The sequence below is a fragment of the Alosa sapidissima genome, chromosome 19, assembly GCF_018492685.1.
Source record: "Alosa sapidissima isolate fAloSap1 chromosome 19, fAloSap1.pri, whole genome shotgun sequence".
Lineage (NCBI taxonomy): Eukaryota > Metazoa > Chordata > Actinopteri > Clupeiformes > Clupeidae > Alosa > Alosa sapidissima.
In genome coordinates this window covers 4,651,322-4,671,122 of record NC_055975.1, presented here as the reverse complement: position 1 = coordinate 4,671,122, position 19,801 = coordinate 4,651,322, and the positions used below count along the sequence as shown (strand labels likewise).

The window sequence follows — 19,801 nt, the reverse complement described above, 5'->3', positions numbered from 1 at the left end:
TAAAGTAGCGATGGAAATAGTCTTTGGAAGGTTTCTGTGGAACTGTGGAATCTCTGATGTGTCCATAAGATCATAAGACCATCCATAAGATAAGAGTGGACAAACATCAACATAGCAAACTTGTGGCAACACAATATTTCTTTATTCAGAGTAAGATGTGTCAACATCCAGCATGACAAAAATTGTACAAATTTCACAATTTAAAAATGAAATATCACAGCAACTTGTGATCTCACACATTTATAGCAAAATTAAAATGTCAACAAATCCATGCTGTGTAGTACAAAAATAAATTAAACTTCAGTTCCACGGAGAGCACAATAGTTTATACAAAATCCTGTCTTGTTAATGAGTACTTAAATTAACCTCCAAATGAACAAGTTAGAATAAATAAACTCTGATGAATTCACAATAATTTATATGAAATTTCAGCATTCTAATATGTGATACCTTTTTGTGTTCCCTATGTAAATAGTCACAGATATCTTTTTTAAATTTGATATTATGTACCAACAGTAGATGAGCAGCAGGTTTGTGCTTAAAATCCCTTTCCATTGTACTGATGATAATTAAAAAACTGATACTAGCTATTACTCTACTGAAAGCATTACTATATTGGCAAAAAGCTTCAGACACAATGCTGTGGAGGAAGGCATATGCAGCTATGGAGGATGGAGTCCTAAAAGAGGACATAAAGTACAATACATGAGATCAGGTGAACGACAAGCACCTTTGCATTAGCTCTCGAAAAAGGCAAATTTTTAACATGGTCGCTAACAACTAATAGCACAACAGAAATTGGGGAGGGGGCGCCCACAGACCTAGAACTGCATCACCCCAAAGATTAACTACAGAGTGTGTTTAAGATTTTAGTCTACTGGCAAATAAAAAGAGATTTTCCATCTTTAATACCTTTTCATTGATTATTTGACCATTTTGTACAGTGATTAGATATAAAGTGCAGTTGGGGATATTCAATAATCATATAACAAACCAAAATGAAATTATATAATTGTCATCTAATTGATAATATTACTGTTATCAGTATCGGCGTTATTTTGATTGGAAATCCCTGTAGTCTCCCTCCATGATACTGTTGATACTCCTTGCAGTTTTTTTTTCTTCCAATCGCGTGCCAAGAGACACATGGAAATTGCACAGCGCCGCTTATTAGGATATATCTTTAGGACAAGTGCAAATAGTCTACTGGCACATAAGTGGGGACAATGACCCTGTAAGTCCCGCTCTCATTCTCTACATATATATTCTTTACAAAAACCTTGTGTATCGATTTAGGCTCTCAAGTACTGCTTAAGTTTCTGTAAAAACATCAAAACATGGAAACGAAGGTGTCCCTGTGCAAAATTGTACATAAAAGAAAGAGGAACTCAGAAAGAACAATTTACCTCTCACCTTTTAAACTGAATGTTTGTATCCCTCCCTTTTCTAAAACATTTTTTGTATTAAAAGATTTATATAAAAATTAATATTTTACATATAGTAAAAAGATTTATCAGTTCTCCCGCTATGTTTACAAACAAGAAATTGCATATACCCAAACTGTTTTCCATGTAGATTGCATCCCATATCTATAAACATGTGATTTAATATTGCTGAGACGCTGCCCGATTCTAACTACTACTGCCATTTTGAAAATTAAACATAAGTAAAAGTTCATGCTAGGATGATGCTTGGAGTCTAAATTGCCATCACCTTGTTGCTGATTGAGTGATAATGGCTATCTACTAAAGCAAAATAAAGATGTTTTTTTCTACTGAAGAGAATAGTCCTTACTAGATAATGGGATTTTCACCATTGGGTTTCCGTGTCATGATGTTTACAATAAAACTGTAACATTCATACATCAAGTCAGTTTCTTTTCGATGCTCATTTCCAACATCTTTTTGAAGTGCCCCCACTCGCCGCCACCAAATTTATATATTTTTTTTAACAAAAGACAAAAGAGTTTTCAAGCATTGTTAAAAAATAAAGCAATTTACAACCAAGTCTTGCTTGGACACATACACACAAAAATCTCATTGAAAATTCCATTAAATCATCGGATGAGGAGAAACAAATTTAAAAAGTAGCTACCTCCTTGTATGTCCTCAGTGATATATAGATATATTTTAATTTTCATCATCAAGGTCAAGGTAACCTCCTCAGCTTATGCCACTCTGTCAGCTAGCATTAAAAAGTACCTATGTCTGATATGATTTGCCTTACTGTTCCGAAATATACACTAAAAATGTGCATACATGAGCGGCTAAAAACATTACATCACACTATGTTAGCTCATATGAAAACGTACAAAATGTGAATGTTTTTTTGTTTTTTTTTGTTCAAAAACTAGTCTGCCAGTAACTATTATCATTGAAAGCAAGACAAGAAAGAAAAAAATATGATGTTTTGAAAGCATAACACTTATCTTTTCTTTTAAAAGAACTGAAGTGAATATTTAACACTGTCTGGTAAAATTACAGCAACAAACCATGAGGCATCCTGTTTGACTTTTTTGTTGTTTTTCTTTTGTTTTGTTTTGTTAGTGTCTTTTCCTCAACTTTTTTATGAGAACATGCCTTCCACTTGATGGGTGGCTACACTTGTATTCCTTGTACCGCTTGCTTGATATTTTCCAACAGGGCTTTATTTTCTGGACTCTGGTATTGATCTTGATTTGTGTACATATCTGTCAGTGTTGTCACATACGCATCAAAGTTTTGCTCGCTGATTGGCTCCTGTGAAGTATTGAGAAAAATGGACAAAGGTAAATGAGATTTGTAGAAATACAAAACAACTCCATATTAAACAAAACTGTAATCATGAGGTATATTTTTTTAAATATATTATCAGAGGGTAAATGGAGTCACTTACTCTAATGACAATAAAATTTATGGCACAAGTGGCACACATTTTTTCAATTAAATGGGGTTAAAATTAAATCATCATTTAAATTTGTAACTTTTTTTGTGTTTTCTGATAAAACTGGAAAAAATGTCTTATGCCATTATTTTAAGAAGGTGATGATACAACTTCAAACAACATGCAATGAAACTGACCCTAAGAATGGTTATCCAACACTGAAGGTCACTTGAATACTTTTTAGTTTGACATTCTTTCAATACAGAACAAAACACACCATAACTTTCTGCCATACTGTATCAATTTGTGTAAATATACTGAGAAAAAAGTAACTATCCTTACACAAGAATGGTTCTTTAGTCATTAATCAGCAACAACTATACAAACACATAATGACAGAAGAAAGCAGTGCCGCTTAGGCACCCCACTGGCCAGCAGTGACCCTGATTAATTGTAAGTTCATTAGCATTAGCATTTGCTAGTACATTAGAGTTACATTAGTTTTGAGATTTGAGAGTTTGAGATTGTGATTGTTCCATTCTGTGGAGTGGTGGTTTCCATTTCATATAGATACATATGCATCTGAGTGGATCCCTTCCACTCATAACAAAGAGTTGGTGACTCAAGAGTGATATAATGATGTTATAACCTACCCATACCACCCACAAATTGTTGAAGATTGTCAATTGTGAAGTAAAAATAATTTGAAACAAGCTTTTTCCATCAGAACATGTTTGGATGAATGAAAATGAGGTTAATATAACAGGATCAACCAGAGGAAAATGAAAATGATATCAGTTGATCTGTGATTATATGTGACAAAAAATATTTGCTGCCCAAACTCCAAGCCTTACATGTTTAGCATGTGTAAGACATCTTGAGCATGGTCAGTTTTAGAAGATTTTAAATCTTTTTTTTTTCTAAAAGTAATAACCTTGAACGCCATACAGAACTAATAATTCTAAAATTGTTTGATGGTTAGAGCATCATTCTGGCCTTCTGACATCATTTTAACATAAAAACAGATCACAACAAGCAAAAAGTCAATCTAGATCTGAGTAATGATTCTTAATAACATACAGTATAATGTCTTCATGTGCACATGCCCCAGAAAACAGTCTCAGAAACCAGAGGGCCAAGCCCACTAGTATGTGTTTACATTTGAGCAGGGGACAGGAGGATTGAGAATAAGAAAATAAGAATACAAGAGATGACAGTTAGATGATGTGAAAATTAGATGTTGAAAATTGTTCTCTTACTCTCTGGTGCAACTGTAAGCAGCTGTTATTTCTAATGGGTGCCTCTTTGTGTTGCAGCGGTTTCTAGGGGGGAAAGGTGTAAAACAAGAGTTCTATTAGCCTGCTGTGTCAAAACATAATTCACATTTTGAAAAAGGGGTTGGCCATTTATTATGCATTTCCAAATAGAATTCGGAGCAGCTCATTGTACCTTCTTTATACCCTTGTAATGATAGCCATTGAGGGTAAAATGTGGAACTGATCCCAAATCATTTGTCAAAGGCATAAAGCAACCAGTACATGTTAAGGGGCTTTCAATATAGTCTTTCGTACATGTCAACACTAGGGGGCAATGTTGCACAACAAACATATTGTGGCAAAAAGCAGTATGCAAGTTCACAAATCACTTTTAAATAAAATCGGCAAGACAGAGAGGAGATAAAGATGTGTATGAATGTATTGTGAGACCTAATATTGAATCCAGCTCTGGAACTGCTATTGTTAAATTGGGATCAAGCAAAGTTAGAAGATAACTTGAAGTTTGATATTTTTGTGAAGAAAGTCATTCAAAGATCCTGGGTCTTCAAAGACCTGCAGTTCTTATTTTGTTGAGGTTATTGAAAATAGATGAGGATACAATTGCATGGGACATCTGCTCATGCCAATCAAGATGTATATGTTAGAGGGATGTATCGTTAGAAACTGAACCAGTGACAACAAGCACTCAAACACACATTTTATCTATCTTATAATGAACACAAACTTTTATTTTGAATTAAATGATTATCAAGGAAAATGGTGTATAGAAACTATACATTATTTAAACGAACTGAGGGGAAATATGCACTATCCCTCTTTACACATACATCCTATTGCCATGTCCATATGTATGCAAATTATGCTTTAAACATTTAAAATACTTAAAATATGACTCATTCTACATGTGAAGTAAATAAAAGGAATGTTTTATGGAAAAAAGCTGTTTTATTAATGCCCTGTAAACTCCTACATTAAGTAAGTTAACATTTTGAAACATTACATAAAATGGCATGTGTTTTGCCAATAATTGAATCTAATAATGTCAGTAAATGACTTTTCCTATTTTGCACTGCCTTTTCTTTCTACAGTTAATAATTTCATGGCCATGAACAAAATGATGAAGAGAAGAGGAAATATTTCATTGGCAAGTTAGAGGGAATATTACTGCAAAACAAAAACGGTGTGGGGTCAGGAAAGTTTGGATCTAATGTTAATCAGCAAATTCAACAGAATGCTTAATTTACAGTCACACATGCAGAGCTAAACCTGCATGGTGAGTCTAGAGGACCTGATTTGAAAAGAAAAGTGTCAGTCATGACGGTGACTAATTGGACAGATCTCAGCTTTGGTACAGCAGTTTTCATAAGCTGAAACTGGATCTGATCACAGCTGTGGATCAGTCCTTTCCTATCAGCATCTCTTCACCATATTGTGTGATTTGACGCTAAGGTAACATTCTAAATCTCTCTCCTCCAGCTTCCTAAATTGCTTTGCTGAAAACCGATTTCCGCATGCAACTAGGGCCCTGGGTACTGTACTAGTGATTAAGCATCAAATTATCGAAAAATAAAGGAATTCCTAAATAACAAGCCATGTGCTGTTTTTGTTATAAACTTGCCCGCTTTGCGCTCTTTGTTGGTGGCCCTTACCATATCAGGGAGCTGGATATTAGCTAAACTGTTAATCAGTGACTGGCTCAGGTTGGCCAGCTCATGCAGGAGAGATTCATTTTGCTGTTCAATCACCTTGTTTTCTTCCTCTATCGACTTCAGATTAGTCTCCATTGTGGTAATCTAGAAAGGGGAGGCCAGATCATGAGAAAGTGGTTACCTATTTGGAAAAATGCATCTGCTGCTCATATACCACCTGGCTAGCTCCATCTCGGGCTGCACAAGTGAGAACAACAACCAAGCAAAGGACACACACACACCAAGCTCCAAAATGCTAGCTGATACACACTGCCAAGTCAGCATTAATGCCTGGTACAAATGCATCCAAATGGGTTGTAGTTTAACTCTACCAAAGAGAAGGCAGACTTGGAGGAGTGTACTGCTGAGCAGACACAAGAGACGTCTGGTCTGTCTAGTTTTAACTACTTCTCCTCTGTGCTTGGCTGGCTCCGGCTGGCATATCTAAGGAGCTCTTGTGAGTCATTGATTTGCCTCTGTCTCACAGCGCACTGAACTGATATCAAAACTGTTACGCTGTGTGCGTGGACCACAGATGGTTTCTCAGGCACAGATACACACAGAGCATGCACACACACACACACACACACAAACACATTGAGATGCACAGACAAAAAGACACTTGCTGTCTCAACTCAGCTTCATTCCATTTCAAACATCTTTGAGAAACAATGTGTGTGTATGTGTATGTGTGTGTGTTTGGGGGGGAGGGGGGGGGGGGGGGTGGTTTGCTCTAGTTTTTTGGCCATGTGAGGCTCTAGTTTTTTGTCAGTGCTCACTCAAAGTGTTGCTGTACAGCACCACAGGGACACTCCACAGTCCCTCGGTTACAGAGGGGGAGCATGAGAGAGTCTGCATTATAATTAGGAATGCCCCACTTTACCATACCTAGAGCAGAAGCTAGCTTCAGAGCAGGTTGAAAATGTACCTACTGAATTAACAATAGCTATGCAAAATCCCACATTAGCCTCTCCTTCGATGGCAACCCCATCTTGCCATGTGTATAGACATGTATAAGAATGCAGGAACTCCTGACTTCATTTAACACTGTTTTGTGTAAGAGTTAAAGGGGGCTACTAACACACTAAAAGTATAGTAAAAGGTTCATGTATCAATGCTAACCTGACAACAGCTAGTACACAAACACAAAAAAACATTCTATCAATGCCACTGGTCATATCTGTGGAGTAGGGCTGTTACATATCCTCATAATGAACAAAATATCCTTCAGTAATATTTTACAAACAGTGATTGATAGTTGATTAAACCTCTCAGAATTAACTGAACATTAGAAAAAAAAATAACCCATTCACACCAACAGACATTTGATGAATGGTTGGCACAAACAAAACATATGTTTCCATATCAATTTTAAAAGGTTTTCATTATTCAATTCTAAAGTGAGAGATGGGAAAGCATTTTCATATATTCATTAAAAGCTTCAAGCAACCACTTGCAAACTCTCTCCCATTCCCAAGTTACAGAGTGGCAGTGCCTTTACCTGTGTTCGGAGTTTGATCATATCTGCCTCCACCTGTGAATTAGATTCACTTAAATCTTTGATTTCTTCATCCAGCTGTTTTATCTCTTCATCATTCTCTAGTCCTACAACAAAAACACACAAGAAAACAAACAATGCACAGTTAAAAATGGCCCCTTCAAATGAAACAGTGGAACTGAAGTTGTTATGACATGTAATATGACATTTTGAATGGTTAAAGGATTGTGAATTGTTCTGTTGATGTTAATGATTCTCTTGGCACTTTGTCTTCATCAGTGATTGAGATACCTATGAATACACAGTAGCTACTCATGAGCACATGCAATCATACATCTCTGCAATCATAGGTACTAGTTTACTAATCATGCATGACTATCAACAACCCTTTTCAACTTGTATTGGACTGGTGTATTTAATGTTAGAATAGCCTTATAGCACCTTGTCCATTTCTCCCTTTGAGGGGTGAGAATAGCCCCCTAAAAGATGGCTAGCCTAGATGGTAGACTTGTAAGCTCCCATAAGGGCTAATTATGAGCCTGATTGCAAGCCAGTGATGATAACCAAGCAATCAGGGCTCCATTGTTTTGGACTGACTAACTGTTCCATAATGTATGCCGGTCCTTGATTGGGAAGTTGCTCTAGACTGGCGCCATTATCTATGTCAACGCATGGCTGACACCATTAGGCATAGGAGCCCGTGATTGGCCCGTTATATATGCATGCATGCTGCTGATGAGCGCCCCGCACTCAACACTAGTAATGAGGTATGGACGCAGTGGACAGTACCGTTGCTGGGCCGCTGCTTTAGCGTTAACATCTCCACCCCTGACAGTCTGGCTTTCTTCATGGCCGACGTGGCGCGGGGACATCCCGACAGACTGGACAGAGGGAGACAGTTGGGGGGAAACAGAGGAAAGTAAAAAAGACAGACGTAAACTGTGAAATACTGTACCATGCCAATGACACATTTTTTAATCTAGATGTTCTATTAATCTTAAAGTAATGTTAATCACATTGTTGCTAAATTACATGCTGAATCACATTGTTAATGTTTAAGGCTGTTTAAGGGTGATTGCGGTACTGTTGTAGAGCTTTCATTATTTTGCAAAACTCAAAACTCAAAACTCAAAACTTAATATGACCTTTTGTTAGATTTAAACGTGAGATGCAGGCTCTGTCGCCCTATTGGCGGAGTGGTGAGGCCCACCTGCGGTGTGTCAGGAAGCTGCCGCTCACGTGCCCCGAGCCGTCACAACCAGGGGTGGGACAGGACATGCCGTCCGTCTTCCCGGCCTTCCACGTGAACTGCGAGCCGTTCATGTAGCCGTCCTTCTGCCGCTTGGCGGCCAGCGGGCATCCCGAAGCGCTGCGGTGCGACGCATACTTCCCCGTCACGTGACCCTGCCCATCACAACCAGGTACCGGACACCTGCAGCAAAGAAGAGATAGTTGTCACCAAAACAGCACATTATGATCCGTATAATCGTTGTCACCATTACCATTATCTTGATCATTATTGTGATAATATTACCCGACGTGAGTCTGAGTTGTATCAGCATGGTTGGATTCTCATTAGCTAGAAGGCTCGCAATGCCGTTATGTTCACTTCACACCCTGTGGCTTAGTGCACATCTCATTTTCTCACAAAGCTTTGAACACTTGGAACTTGGAGCACAGGAACCAGGGTGGGGGAAAGGCACCCTTCTACTCATGTGAGTTAAGTCAAAGGTCAACCCCTCCCCCTGAAGACTTCCAGAAGTAGGTAAAATGGCTGTAGCGAGATAAATCAAAACAAATGGCAGGAGTGACCACTTTCCACACAACACCTTACTACTCTGCTTTTGTCAAGAGATTTTCTTTGTACAAAAATGCCCTAATGTCTTTTTTTAAACCGAGTCTGCGGTTGATTACACTACCTGCCGTTAAATTGCCTCTGACATTGGCAGGCCTTAGAGAACAATGGTTAGCTGTAGCAATTGCTTGAGTCTATCAGTGCTCAGTGGGGCTGCTGTTTACGTGTGAGTGTCTGTGTGTGTGTGTGTGTGTGTGTCTATGTGTCTGTGTGTATGTGTGTGTGTGTGTCTGTGTGTGCGTCTGTGTTGTAAAACCAAGCACTATGTTGATTTTCTCCCCCTAGTGCTGCAGTCCAATCGATGGGAATAGTGGGGTGTATGAGACAAGTCTGGTGGAGGAAACTTGCCAGATTGCATCAATACAGAAGTGGCAACCCCATGTTATACAAAACTACTTTCCCCATGCGTTTTGAATACTGTACCCTGGTCTCAGATATATATTTCCAGTATAGCAAAATATTCCTGTCTTAAAATAACAGTGAACTTGATGAGAAATCAATTTAATATCCAATACAGTTCTGGAACTACTACAGCAGGACATGGTTTGTCTGTAGCTACAAGCAGAGAAGCGTGCCAAGATCATCGCCTCTCATTTTTGCTTGCTAGTTTAGAGATGTCTCGCGATGAGGTGATGAGGCCAGTCTGAGGCTTGATGTGCTTGATTTGATTTCCCCTGTAATCACCTGCACTTACCACAGAGGGTTACTCTTGGCACAGGGGGGGCAGATAAGCCAAATGAATTGCAGATAGATTTGGTTTAGCCCCCGAGCATGGATACTTTTATGAGTTTATTGGTTTGTCTGGCCCAGATTGGTGTACCTGATTGGTTCCTGGTCCTCTTTGTCTTCTTTGCTGTGTGTTATCTTAATGCCACTCTTCCGTGCCCGGGGACATCCCGATAGACTGATGAGACAAACATCACTGTTTATTCTCCGCTTCTCACAATGGATGAATATTCATACTGCTGAGGGGGACATATTTATCCTTGTGGGACCCAAACAAGCTTGTGTCCTGCTTGGATACTTGTAGTTGCGCTACAAGCCCCTGGAGGGTTAATTCACTAATTCTGTTACTGAGAAAAGAAGTAATAGCTTTTGCACTACATCATCTGGTAGTGCTGATTAATAATAATTACATGCTCAAACGTGTTTTTTTTTTTTACTCTACCTAATCACCTAAATCAAATCAAACAGCAGCAGGGTGCTCATTGAGTTTCATTAAACAATATCTGCACACAATGTGTAATACAATCATCCAGGCTCCCTCCCTTCAGGTACCCTTGAAAAGGGTGTGGGGTGGGCTGGCTCCACTAGTGACATGATTGATGAGGGACATGTGTTACCTTCTGTGGGAGGCGTAGTTCCCAGTAATATGTCCCGAGCCATCGCAGCCCGGAGTCGGGCACCTGGGGACAGAGGGACATTCAGTTAGTGTCCAGGCTGAAGGACACATCTTAGTCCACAGGTCGACAGACCCCAGCCCAACCCAACACCTCCACCCATGGTGTTCAGTGCTCTAGATCTGAGAGAACTGCTTCTTTTCCACCATGCTGTCAGCTGCAGCTACATGAACCAATCACAAACCTGACTTTGGTGAAAGTTTGCAGCCATAGAAACGATGGGAATGGCCTTGAACTTAATTTTTCATTAACATACTACATTTAGAATATCAGACCAATCCAACCTTATGAAATTTACCCAATGTTCCCTTTTTAAACGAACAATCACATTAATTAACATTTAACTTTGAACATCACATAAAACTCAGTTTAAAGATCTCTTGAATGCAATTTTGTCTTTCATATGACTGAGTTCAAATAATCCTGATAAGTTCCCATATCTATTTGTTACAAGGCTGAAAGGAGATGGCAAGGACAAATATGATCTTATCAGGTGGTCTCTGTACATGTGCTGTCAAACATACAGTCTGCTGTGCTTTGGGACTATGTTGAAATCTGCATCATGCTTTATTGCATGTCTGCCCTTTTATATATAAAACAATTTTATAATAATAGTGCAAGTATTTGTTTTGCCTTACTTGAGTTCTTGTGAGTTGGTGGCCATCATGCTTCGAATGCTTTTGTCAGCTAAAGGACAACCTGAAAGACTGGAAAATATACCAGATCCTGAATGTTAGTGGGAAGCATAAGGGGTAGGCGTATTGATTGAAACACACACATACATACAAACACACGCACATACAAACACACACACACACAATACTCACAAACACACATACACACTCCTAGAGGAATGCATCCATTCAGAGAATTGACTGTAAATGTAAAAAAGCCATGGTGAACGTGCGGGGTCATTAGATCTGAAACATTAGTTAACCCTCTGAATAATGTTTAGATGTTTTGAGTTCAGCTCTGTCAGTGAAACAGCATGGCCCAAATCAATGCAAAAGCAATTTGCAATTTATATGCAAAGAGTGTGTTAGCGTAGTGTACTGATTTATTCATTTGATGTGTGTTTGGTTGCTTATTCTCTCGGTGACTACTTATCTAACATCATACTCAAAGGGTTAACATAGAAAAAGCACTCTAGCTATTTGTTCGACAGCATTGTTGAGGTAAGCTGAAAACAATAAATTGAAAATATTGAATCCACCATGAGAAAATGTCACACCTTCTATGTGAGGCGTAATTACCGGTCACGTGACCACTTCCATCACACCCTGGTGTTGGGCATCTGTCTCCAGAAACAAACAATAGATAGAATAAAACCAAAAAGGAAATGAAAGAGTAAGTACGGCTGAAAAAAGTCTCCTCTTTGATTAGTTCTCTTTTTTCATTGTTTCCAGTTTAGCTTCACTGTCTGCAAAAAAAGTGTATAGATCTGCGCCTATAGGTATCATGTTTGTTGGTCTTGACACCTCCGGGTGTGAGCAGCTGCAACATGAACAGGTTGAATGAGCATGATGTTTTATTACAATAAAGCATCAGAAAAAGGGGGAGAAAAGCACAGAAGCCAAAGCTATGCTAACTGATGAGCCCTAGCTCAAATGAGGAGAAGGCTGCCAGTACATTATGTAGCATACAGAGCATGCCAAGAGTGCTGCGGGCAGAGACAACTGAATCAGTGCGACAGAAAGGAACCGGAGCACAAATGAACAGAGGAAGAGGAAAAAAGAAAGAGGGAGAGTTGGGGCATGGTGGAGGAGGAAGAGGAGGAAGGACAGGCTGCGACACCCTCCCTCCTTGCTTACGTTATCAGGTCCTTTTTGCTTTCTTTGCAGGGGGCGAACTTCGGCTTCGGACTCGGGAGGTTGACATCGCCGGCATAGGGGCTCTCGTCCAGAATGTCCTGGAAGGGGTCCAGGTCATCAGGCTGCAGTGGACAGCAGGAGAGGGAGAGAGACAGAGATTGATGGACATTTAAGGCGATAGACAGACACAGAGGGATCGAGGGAGGGGGGGGATTGGACCAAAGAAAGAAAGAAAGACCATGAAAGATTGAGATGGATCGAGACGGAGTCCGAGCATAAAAGACAGATGGAACAAAAAATATGAAGGAAAGACAGCATGAGAGAGAGAAGGGGGGAATAAGCAGAAAGAGAAAGGAGGAAAAATAATGTTAACATTCTTTCCCAGCCTCAGATTAAGTCGTTAATATGATTTACCATGTTTATTAGAATTTGATGAGATATGTGTTTCTCTCCTTCCCTTCGGTTCAGGGGCCGTGTGTGTGAGGTGTGTGTGAGGTGTGTGTGAGGTGTGTGGCTGGTGGAGGTGGAGGCGCTGCTGGGATGTGTTCCAGATGGCCTGGAGCCCAAGGCCCTGCAGAGCAGAGATCAGGGGCTGTGCCCGCAGACACATCATTCAGCCCATGCCAGACGTGCGCCCGGCGCTAACCAGGGAGTCTGGCACAAATAGAGACTGGAGCCCTCTAACGCCGTGGACCCCCACATAAACCAGCTCCAGCAGCTCAAACCAATGGCGAGAGGCAGACTGTGTTTCAGGTATGCTGTGTGCATGTGCCATGAAGAACATTTGTGTTGAAGGTTGTATGTGTGAAGCCTAATGGGAAGTATTGAACTGAGATGCGATCTACTGTATGCAGCAGTGAGTAAAGATATGTATATGCATTTACATACAATGCAAAGAAATGTGTACTAATTATTACACTATGTAACCAGTTGATACAAATACTCCAACCAAAGCATACACCCCTCACATAGTGCTTTCTCTCTTTCTCTCTCTCTCACTCACACGCGCACACACACGCACATATACACACACGGCTGCTGCAGCTATCTCAGAGTCTTTTCAGAATCTTTCCGAGCCTTTCGCAAGATGAAACCTGCTGTCAGTGATTCAGTCTTTTCAGTGCCAACGAGGGAAGGGGGTGAGGAAGAGGAGAAGGGAGTCTTCATTAAGCGCAGTCGCATTTCAACTCTGATCTTCAGAGTGAAAATTATCAGCCTTTAAACACATGGTGGCGAAACACACATACGCGCAAGCACACAGAGACAGGTTTTCTCACACATCATCAAAAAGTCACACACTTTATGGCACAATGCTGTGCTTCACACTCAATTTGTATGCAAATAGTAAACCCTCAATTGGCTGTCGAACTGCGCCCATCAATCACCACCACCTTGAAACGCAGGCGTCTGGTAGGAAGTGAGAATTAATCTGTCGATTTTGGCATATTAAGCAGACACATGGATCTTTTAAGTAAACGCCTTTGTGCCTTTGGATATAGATAGTAGCTTCTAATTTTGAAGTGAGCATTGGAAGGTTGGTGTTGCAACAATGCAAACGAAGAATCAAGCAGTTTTGTTGTAGTATATGCAAAGAAAGTCTTTGCAAGGATGAAATGGAAAATAAGAGATTCAATTATTAAAATATTAAAACATATCCAGACCTTGACATGCCATACAAAAAGAAAATGCATTCTTACATGGACCACTAGATGGCAGTCTGGTGAAATCACACAATCAGTCTTACTGCAGCCTTGGCTTCAAGCTCATTTTTTGGGATGTTACCGTTATGGTCCTGAAGGACCTTGCCAAATTGATCTCTTATGAATTGGAATATTACACTTCCCGTTTCCTGCACTGCACCATCACCTGAATGCTGAGGACTCTGCTACATACAAATCTCAACACAAGCACACCCACACCAATCATGGCAGCATATGCTTTTCATACACACACACCTACTCCACCACTATTATACACACAAATCACACAATCACAGGAACCTTGCATGCCGCTGTGAAAACACACACACACACACGCAAGTAAGCACACAGGCATGCACGCACGCACACACACACACACACACACACACACACACACACACACACACACACACACACCACACACACATTTGATTCCAGTACAGCAAACATCACTTGGTTTTTACACCACTATCTATTCTATTAATTTAATGAAAGGACAGAAAGGAAAAAAGAAGAAGTCTGAAATGTGTACGGCAAACATAAATAAAAAATGACCTAAAAATGTTTTCCTACAAAAAGCCCTTGGTCAAAACACACTACTCAGGTGATAAATAATCCAGAAACATTCTGTTGTAAGCTTGAAAACACTTCCTGAATCTGACAGATGATTTTTTTGTCTCAAGCACATACATCTACAGGCACTGCTGACATATATATATAGTATGGATGAGCGTAATGTATTGAAGTGGGAAATGGCTCGGAACATGTTTTAAACACAACAACAACAACGATGCAGGATGAAGCACAGAGGGAAAGAAGAGACAGATGTTGAGCTGCATGCTTAAAAATGTTCAGTGACACATGACCGTGTGTGTGTGTGTGTGTGTGTGTGTGTGTGTGTGTGTGTGTTTCTGTATGTTTGTATGGCACGTTTTGCGCATTAAAATGTATGCCTTTGTGTATTCCTTGCACACTTTGGAGAGGACTCATATCTCTCAGGTGTTTATCACTGTGTGGGGCATTCATGCAGTTGCCTGAATACACATGCACTCAAGAGAGAACAATGGCCATGGCAGCTCATTTCAGAGCTCTCTCTAATACCCGCTTTATTGCACTGCGAGAATGTCTCGGCCATTGTTACTTGCCCGTGTGTATAGCACTGGCAATTTTTGAATGTGAGCTCTGTCCAACTTGACGCAGCTCTCAGCGTGTGGGGACGTGTGTGTGTCTTTCCAGCAGGACTCTGGAGGGGACAGTGGGGTGGTGGTGGGGGGGTTGTAGGGGGCAGGCGGGCGGGGGCAGCACCTCTTTGGGGTCGTCCTCGTCGATGCATTTGATCTTGGCGTAGTCGAGGTGCGGGTCCCAGCAGTCGGCCTGGCCCAGGGGGTAGCAGTGGCCGCTGAGCAGGGCCTGGCGGCGGGGCGACATGGGCTCCAGCGGCGTGAGCACGGCACAGCTGCCCTCCCGCTCGCACAGCTGCGGCGGCTGGCCGTGAGGCGGCGGCGGCTCCCTCTGCTGGTGGTGCGGCGCCACTGCCACCGCCTTACTCACGCTCAGGTCCAGCGTGCCGTTCTCATCCAACTCTAAGTCCAAGTTCTACCACAGGGAGAGAGGGAGGAGGAAGGGAGGGATGGGGGGAAGGCGTTGTGGGAGGGATAGAAGGATAAACAGATAGACAAGAAGAAAGAGATAGAAAGAGATGATAGCGGGTGAAAGAGATAAAAGAGAGAGGAATGGGGGGGGGGGCGCATGGGAAGGGGGAGGGAAGCAAGTGGAGGGATAGGGGGGAAGAGAGCAAGAGAGAGATGTGAGAGGTCTTCCTCTCTTCTCTCTCTATCTGTCACTCTCTCTCTCTTTTATCCTCCTCTCTGTTCCATCTCAGTAAGGGCTAAAGAATATGTATTTACCGTATATGCGTGTGTGTGTGTGTATGTTCAAAATGCTTGAATTGTGCACGCATGCATGAAGGTGGATTGAAATCTATCACCACTGACACTGTATACATGAAAACATATCAACAAGCACTGAAGACATGGCTGTGGAACACATGAGTAAATGTTGCAGTGATGAGTTGCTAGCATGACTTAGCATCTCCTCTTACATTGACACATAGGAAATGGCACATTGTTTGATGGGACAGTGACAGTGTAATCTTAAGCACAGTCAACTAAAGCAGCCTGTCATGACGCATCACTCCAAGGCCCCCCAGACACACACACACACACACAGACAGACAGACACACGCATACACACAATTTAACTTTGGCTTAAAACCTAAATACTTTACATATAAACCTGATGTTCAGACACAAGGACACAATTTCCCACAGAGATTTCTGCACGCACATCAATACATAACACATAGACTGCATAGAGTGCTGAGGGCTTGTGTCAGGCTGAACTAGGGTACTGTTGGTTATGTGTGCTCAGGCCAGGAGCAAGACCCAGTTCATGTCAGTAATGAAATTTGAAATAGTTCATTGAGCCCCAGTCCCTGCTCTGCATTCCAGTGCACTGCAGAGGAACTGCTCCATCTTGATTGTGATGCATGTGGACAAAAGAGGAGGTGGCTGTGTGTGTGTGTGTGTGTGTATGTGTGTGTGTGTGTGTGTGTGCGAGAGAGAGAGAGAGTGAACGAGATAGAAAGAGTGTGTGAGAGCAAGAGAGAGAATGACAGAGAGTGTGTTTGTGTATGTGTGTGTGTGTGTGTGTGTACTAGTAGGTTCAGAATAAGCCAAAAACACAGAACAAATAAAATACAGACACAGACAGGTAAAATAATTAGCACTCTGCATTAAAACACTACCCCCAATCAGATTGACGCTGAAATAGAATGATTTTAACAGATGCTTTTATCAATAGTGAAATGAGGACACATGTTTAATAGAGACTAGAATGGGAACTACACCCATGTTGATCACGTTCTAGGAAGAGCATAAAGAGCACATTGAATTGTATAGGCGGCACTATAATATAGGAATCTATCTCATGTATTTGTGCGTGTGTGTGTGTGTGTGTGTGTGTGTGTGTGTGTACATTTTGACATTTTGACCATTTCTCGATTTCCAGCAAAAGGGGAATCCTCTGCTTTAACTATAATGCTATGATGCTAATGCTATCATGATGCTGTGCTCCCCAAGGCTGATTTTCTCTCTCTCTCTCTCATTATTACCAAGCTCGAATCTGCATGTATGTCAGTGCGCAGACACACATGCGCACACACACACACACACACACACACACACAATCAAACAATCACACCGCCACAGCCAGGCACTTGGAGGAGAGGTGTGCTTGCCTGCACTCACCAATGGCAGCTGGAAAGCAATTAGCTGGTGAGCTGAGCTAGCAACGGCCAGCCCTGGAGCTGGAGCGACAGCATTACTATCTCAATCAGACCCCCAGCCCAGCACCCAGCACCCACCCCCGCCTGGCACTACCACTACCACACACACACACATTCATGCACACACACAGCACGCACACATACATACAAACACAAACACACACACACACACACACACACATTCATGCACACACACAGACATACACACACATGCAACCACACACACACACACACACACCCACACACATGCACAAACCCGCACAAACCCACACATACACACACACACACACACACACACACACACACTCGCACACGCACACACACACACACACACACACATACACATACACATACTCAGACACACACAGACACACATGCGCATACACACACACACCACCCCCCCACTCCTCCCGGCTCTCCGTCTCCTGCTCACACGCTCACTCCCTTTAATTACAACCTTTCACTGCAGCGGCAGGGGGATGGAGAGAGAGCTTGAACACAGAGAGGCTGAGAGATGGACGGAGTGTGAAAGAGGAGGGGGAGGAGAGAGAGAGAGAGAGAGAAAGGGACAGACAAGGGGAGAGAATGAGAGAAAATGGAGGCAGAGACATTGCCATAGAGAGCAGGCGAGAGAGAACTAGCTGGCTCTTTGGGCTTGTGTGTGTGTGTGTGTGTGTGTGTGTGTGTGTGTGTGTGTGTGTGTGTGTGTGTGTGTGTGTGTGTGTGCATTTGATACGGTCTCTGTAAAGCTATTTGCAGTGATGTGGAGGAAAAAGCAGATGTGAAATTCTCACATGCACCAAAAGCATTTGGTTGTGCTAATTACAGAGGCAGGGCTATTCAGAAACACGTTCAGTTGCCACCAAATTGGCAGCACGTCTTTGTGTTTTGCCTCTCTGTTCAGTCAGAATAGCATACATATCATATGACAGACTGTGCAACAGAGGGCGTGACTGTATGTGTGTATGTGTGTGCGTCCGTGTGTGTATGTGTGTGTGTGTTTTGTGCACTCAGTGTTGGAAGAGCCTCTGTGACAAACCTCCTGTGTGTAAGGCATATCCATCAGTTTTAATTAGAGGGAGAGGGCGAAACAAGGAAAAGAGAAGAGAGAGAGAGAGAGAGAGATGAGAGAGAGAGAGATGAGAGGATGGACAGAGTGGAGTGCTGGAGCGATGAAGTAGGCCAGCTGACCCAGACCTATGATGCCCTTGGAAACCCTCAGAGGGAATGACCAAAGAGGTCAGAGAGATAGACAGATATGTAGAGAAAGAGAGAGAAAGAGAGAGGGAGGAGGAGAGAGGAGGAGAGATACAGAGTACAGGCAAAAAAACAGCTGACATTCAAATGGAAAGAAAGGAAAAGAGACTGGGAGATGGCATTACACACCAACCAAATGTGGCAACTAACCAAGAGAGAGAGAAAGAAAGACAGAGAACAAGAGAGAGTATGTGTGTGCGAGAGAGAGAGAGAGAGAGAGAATGAGAGAGTGTGTGTTTGTGTGTGTGTATGTGTGTTTGTGTGTGTGAGAGAGAGAGTGGGAGAGAAAAAAAAGCTGGATAAATGCACACATGCTGCATGGCAAAGAAGACAGAGTGGGGCCGTCATTTTTCCGAATGAGAAAAGCAAAACTGGAGGAGGTTGAATGTGGAATTTGGAGGTGTTTAATGGATAATGATCTGCCTGCAGGAATGGCTCAGAGCCTCGCCGGCATTACGGCGCAAATGTGCGATGTCGTTCCAACTCGGCCACTGCTGCTACAGCAAGGACGCTTTGCTTTCCATTGTCAGTCCGTCTTTGGCATCCAAGGATGAATTTAGCTGCTAGTCTAAATTCTCTTCATCATAAAAGATAAAATATGGGAAGATGGAGCAAAAGAAAGGAAGAAAGAAACCCTTTTTTGCCTCTCTGTCTTTTCTTCCCTCTCTCCGTTCTATAGCTTCGAGCACTTCCGTTCCGTTCGCCCACCACGTCTCTCGCTCCTGCCCGTGGTGCCACGCGGTAAACATCCTCACTCCTCCGCTAGCGCCCGGTCCACTCGCCAGCCCTCCCCTCATTGGCTGAACAAGCCCCTGTTTACAGTGGGAAACACATCGCCGTGGCAACTTTGTCCTCGCCCAATGACATTTCATGCTCTCCGAGAGCCTCCCCCATGCCTTCCCATCATGCCCCTCTCAATATCTTATCTACTGACAGAAAATCAAAAGGGGCCCGACAGAGACGTGTGCATAAAATGCGGCCGTGCCCTTCTGCTTAGCGTGGCTAAAGACCCCCCTACTGCCCTTGCTTATCACTGTTAGCATTTTCTCCGCTTCCTGGCTGACCTTAGTTGTGGGATAGTTCCTCTTTTCAAGCGGTTGTCATGCA

At 42.1% G+C, this 19,801-nt stretch overlaps 1 protein-coding gene across 13 annotated transcripts in view; it reads right to left on the bottom strand.

The window, feature by feature from the left end:
* Positions 1–121: 121 nt before the first annotated feature.
* Positions 122–19,801, bottom strand: part of myt1lb (myelin transcription factor 1-like, b) — a 91,672-nt gene continuing 71,992 nt past the window's right edge. For 5 of the 13 annotated variants that reach the window (XM_042073048.1, XM_042073047.1, XM_042073053.1 and 2 more), the window contains 12 exons: positions 15,397–15,687; positions 12,392–12,513; positions 11,812–11,874; positions 11,219–11,287; positions 10,524–10,586; positions 10,001–10,084; positions 8,536–8,757; positions 8,115–8,206; positions 7,329–7,432; positions 5,789–5,932; positions 4,122–4,184; positions 122–2,738 (listed from right to left, as the gene is read on the bottom strand). In XM_042073048.1, the coding sequence (XP_041928982.1) occupies positions 2,598–2,738; positions 4,122–4,184; positions 5,789–5,932; positions 7,329–7,432; positions 8,115–8,206; positions 8,536–8,757; positions 10,001–10,084; positions 10,524–10,586; positions 11,219–11,287; positions 11,812–11,874; positions 12,392–12,513; positions 15,397–15,687 (1,458 nt within the window). In that variant the 3' untranslated portion in view covers positions 122–2,597. The remainder of the gene's footprint in view (positions 2,739–4,121; positions 4,185–5,788; positions 5,933–7,328; positions 7,433–8,114; positions 8,207–8,535; positions 8,758–10,000; positions 10,085–10,523; positions 10,587–11,218; positions 11,288–11,811; positions 11,875–12,391; positions 12,514–15,396; positions 15,688–19,801) is intronic. The other 8 variants (XM_042073052.1, XM_042073060.1, XM_042073055.1 and 5 more) reach the window with 7 other exon arrangements.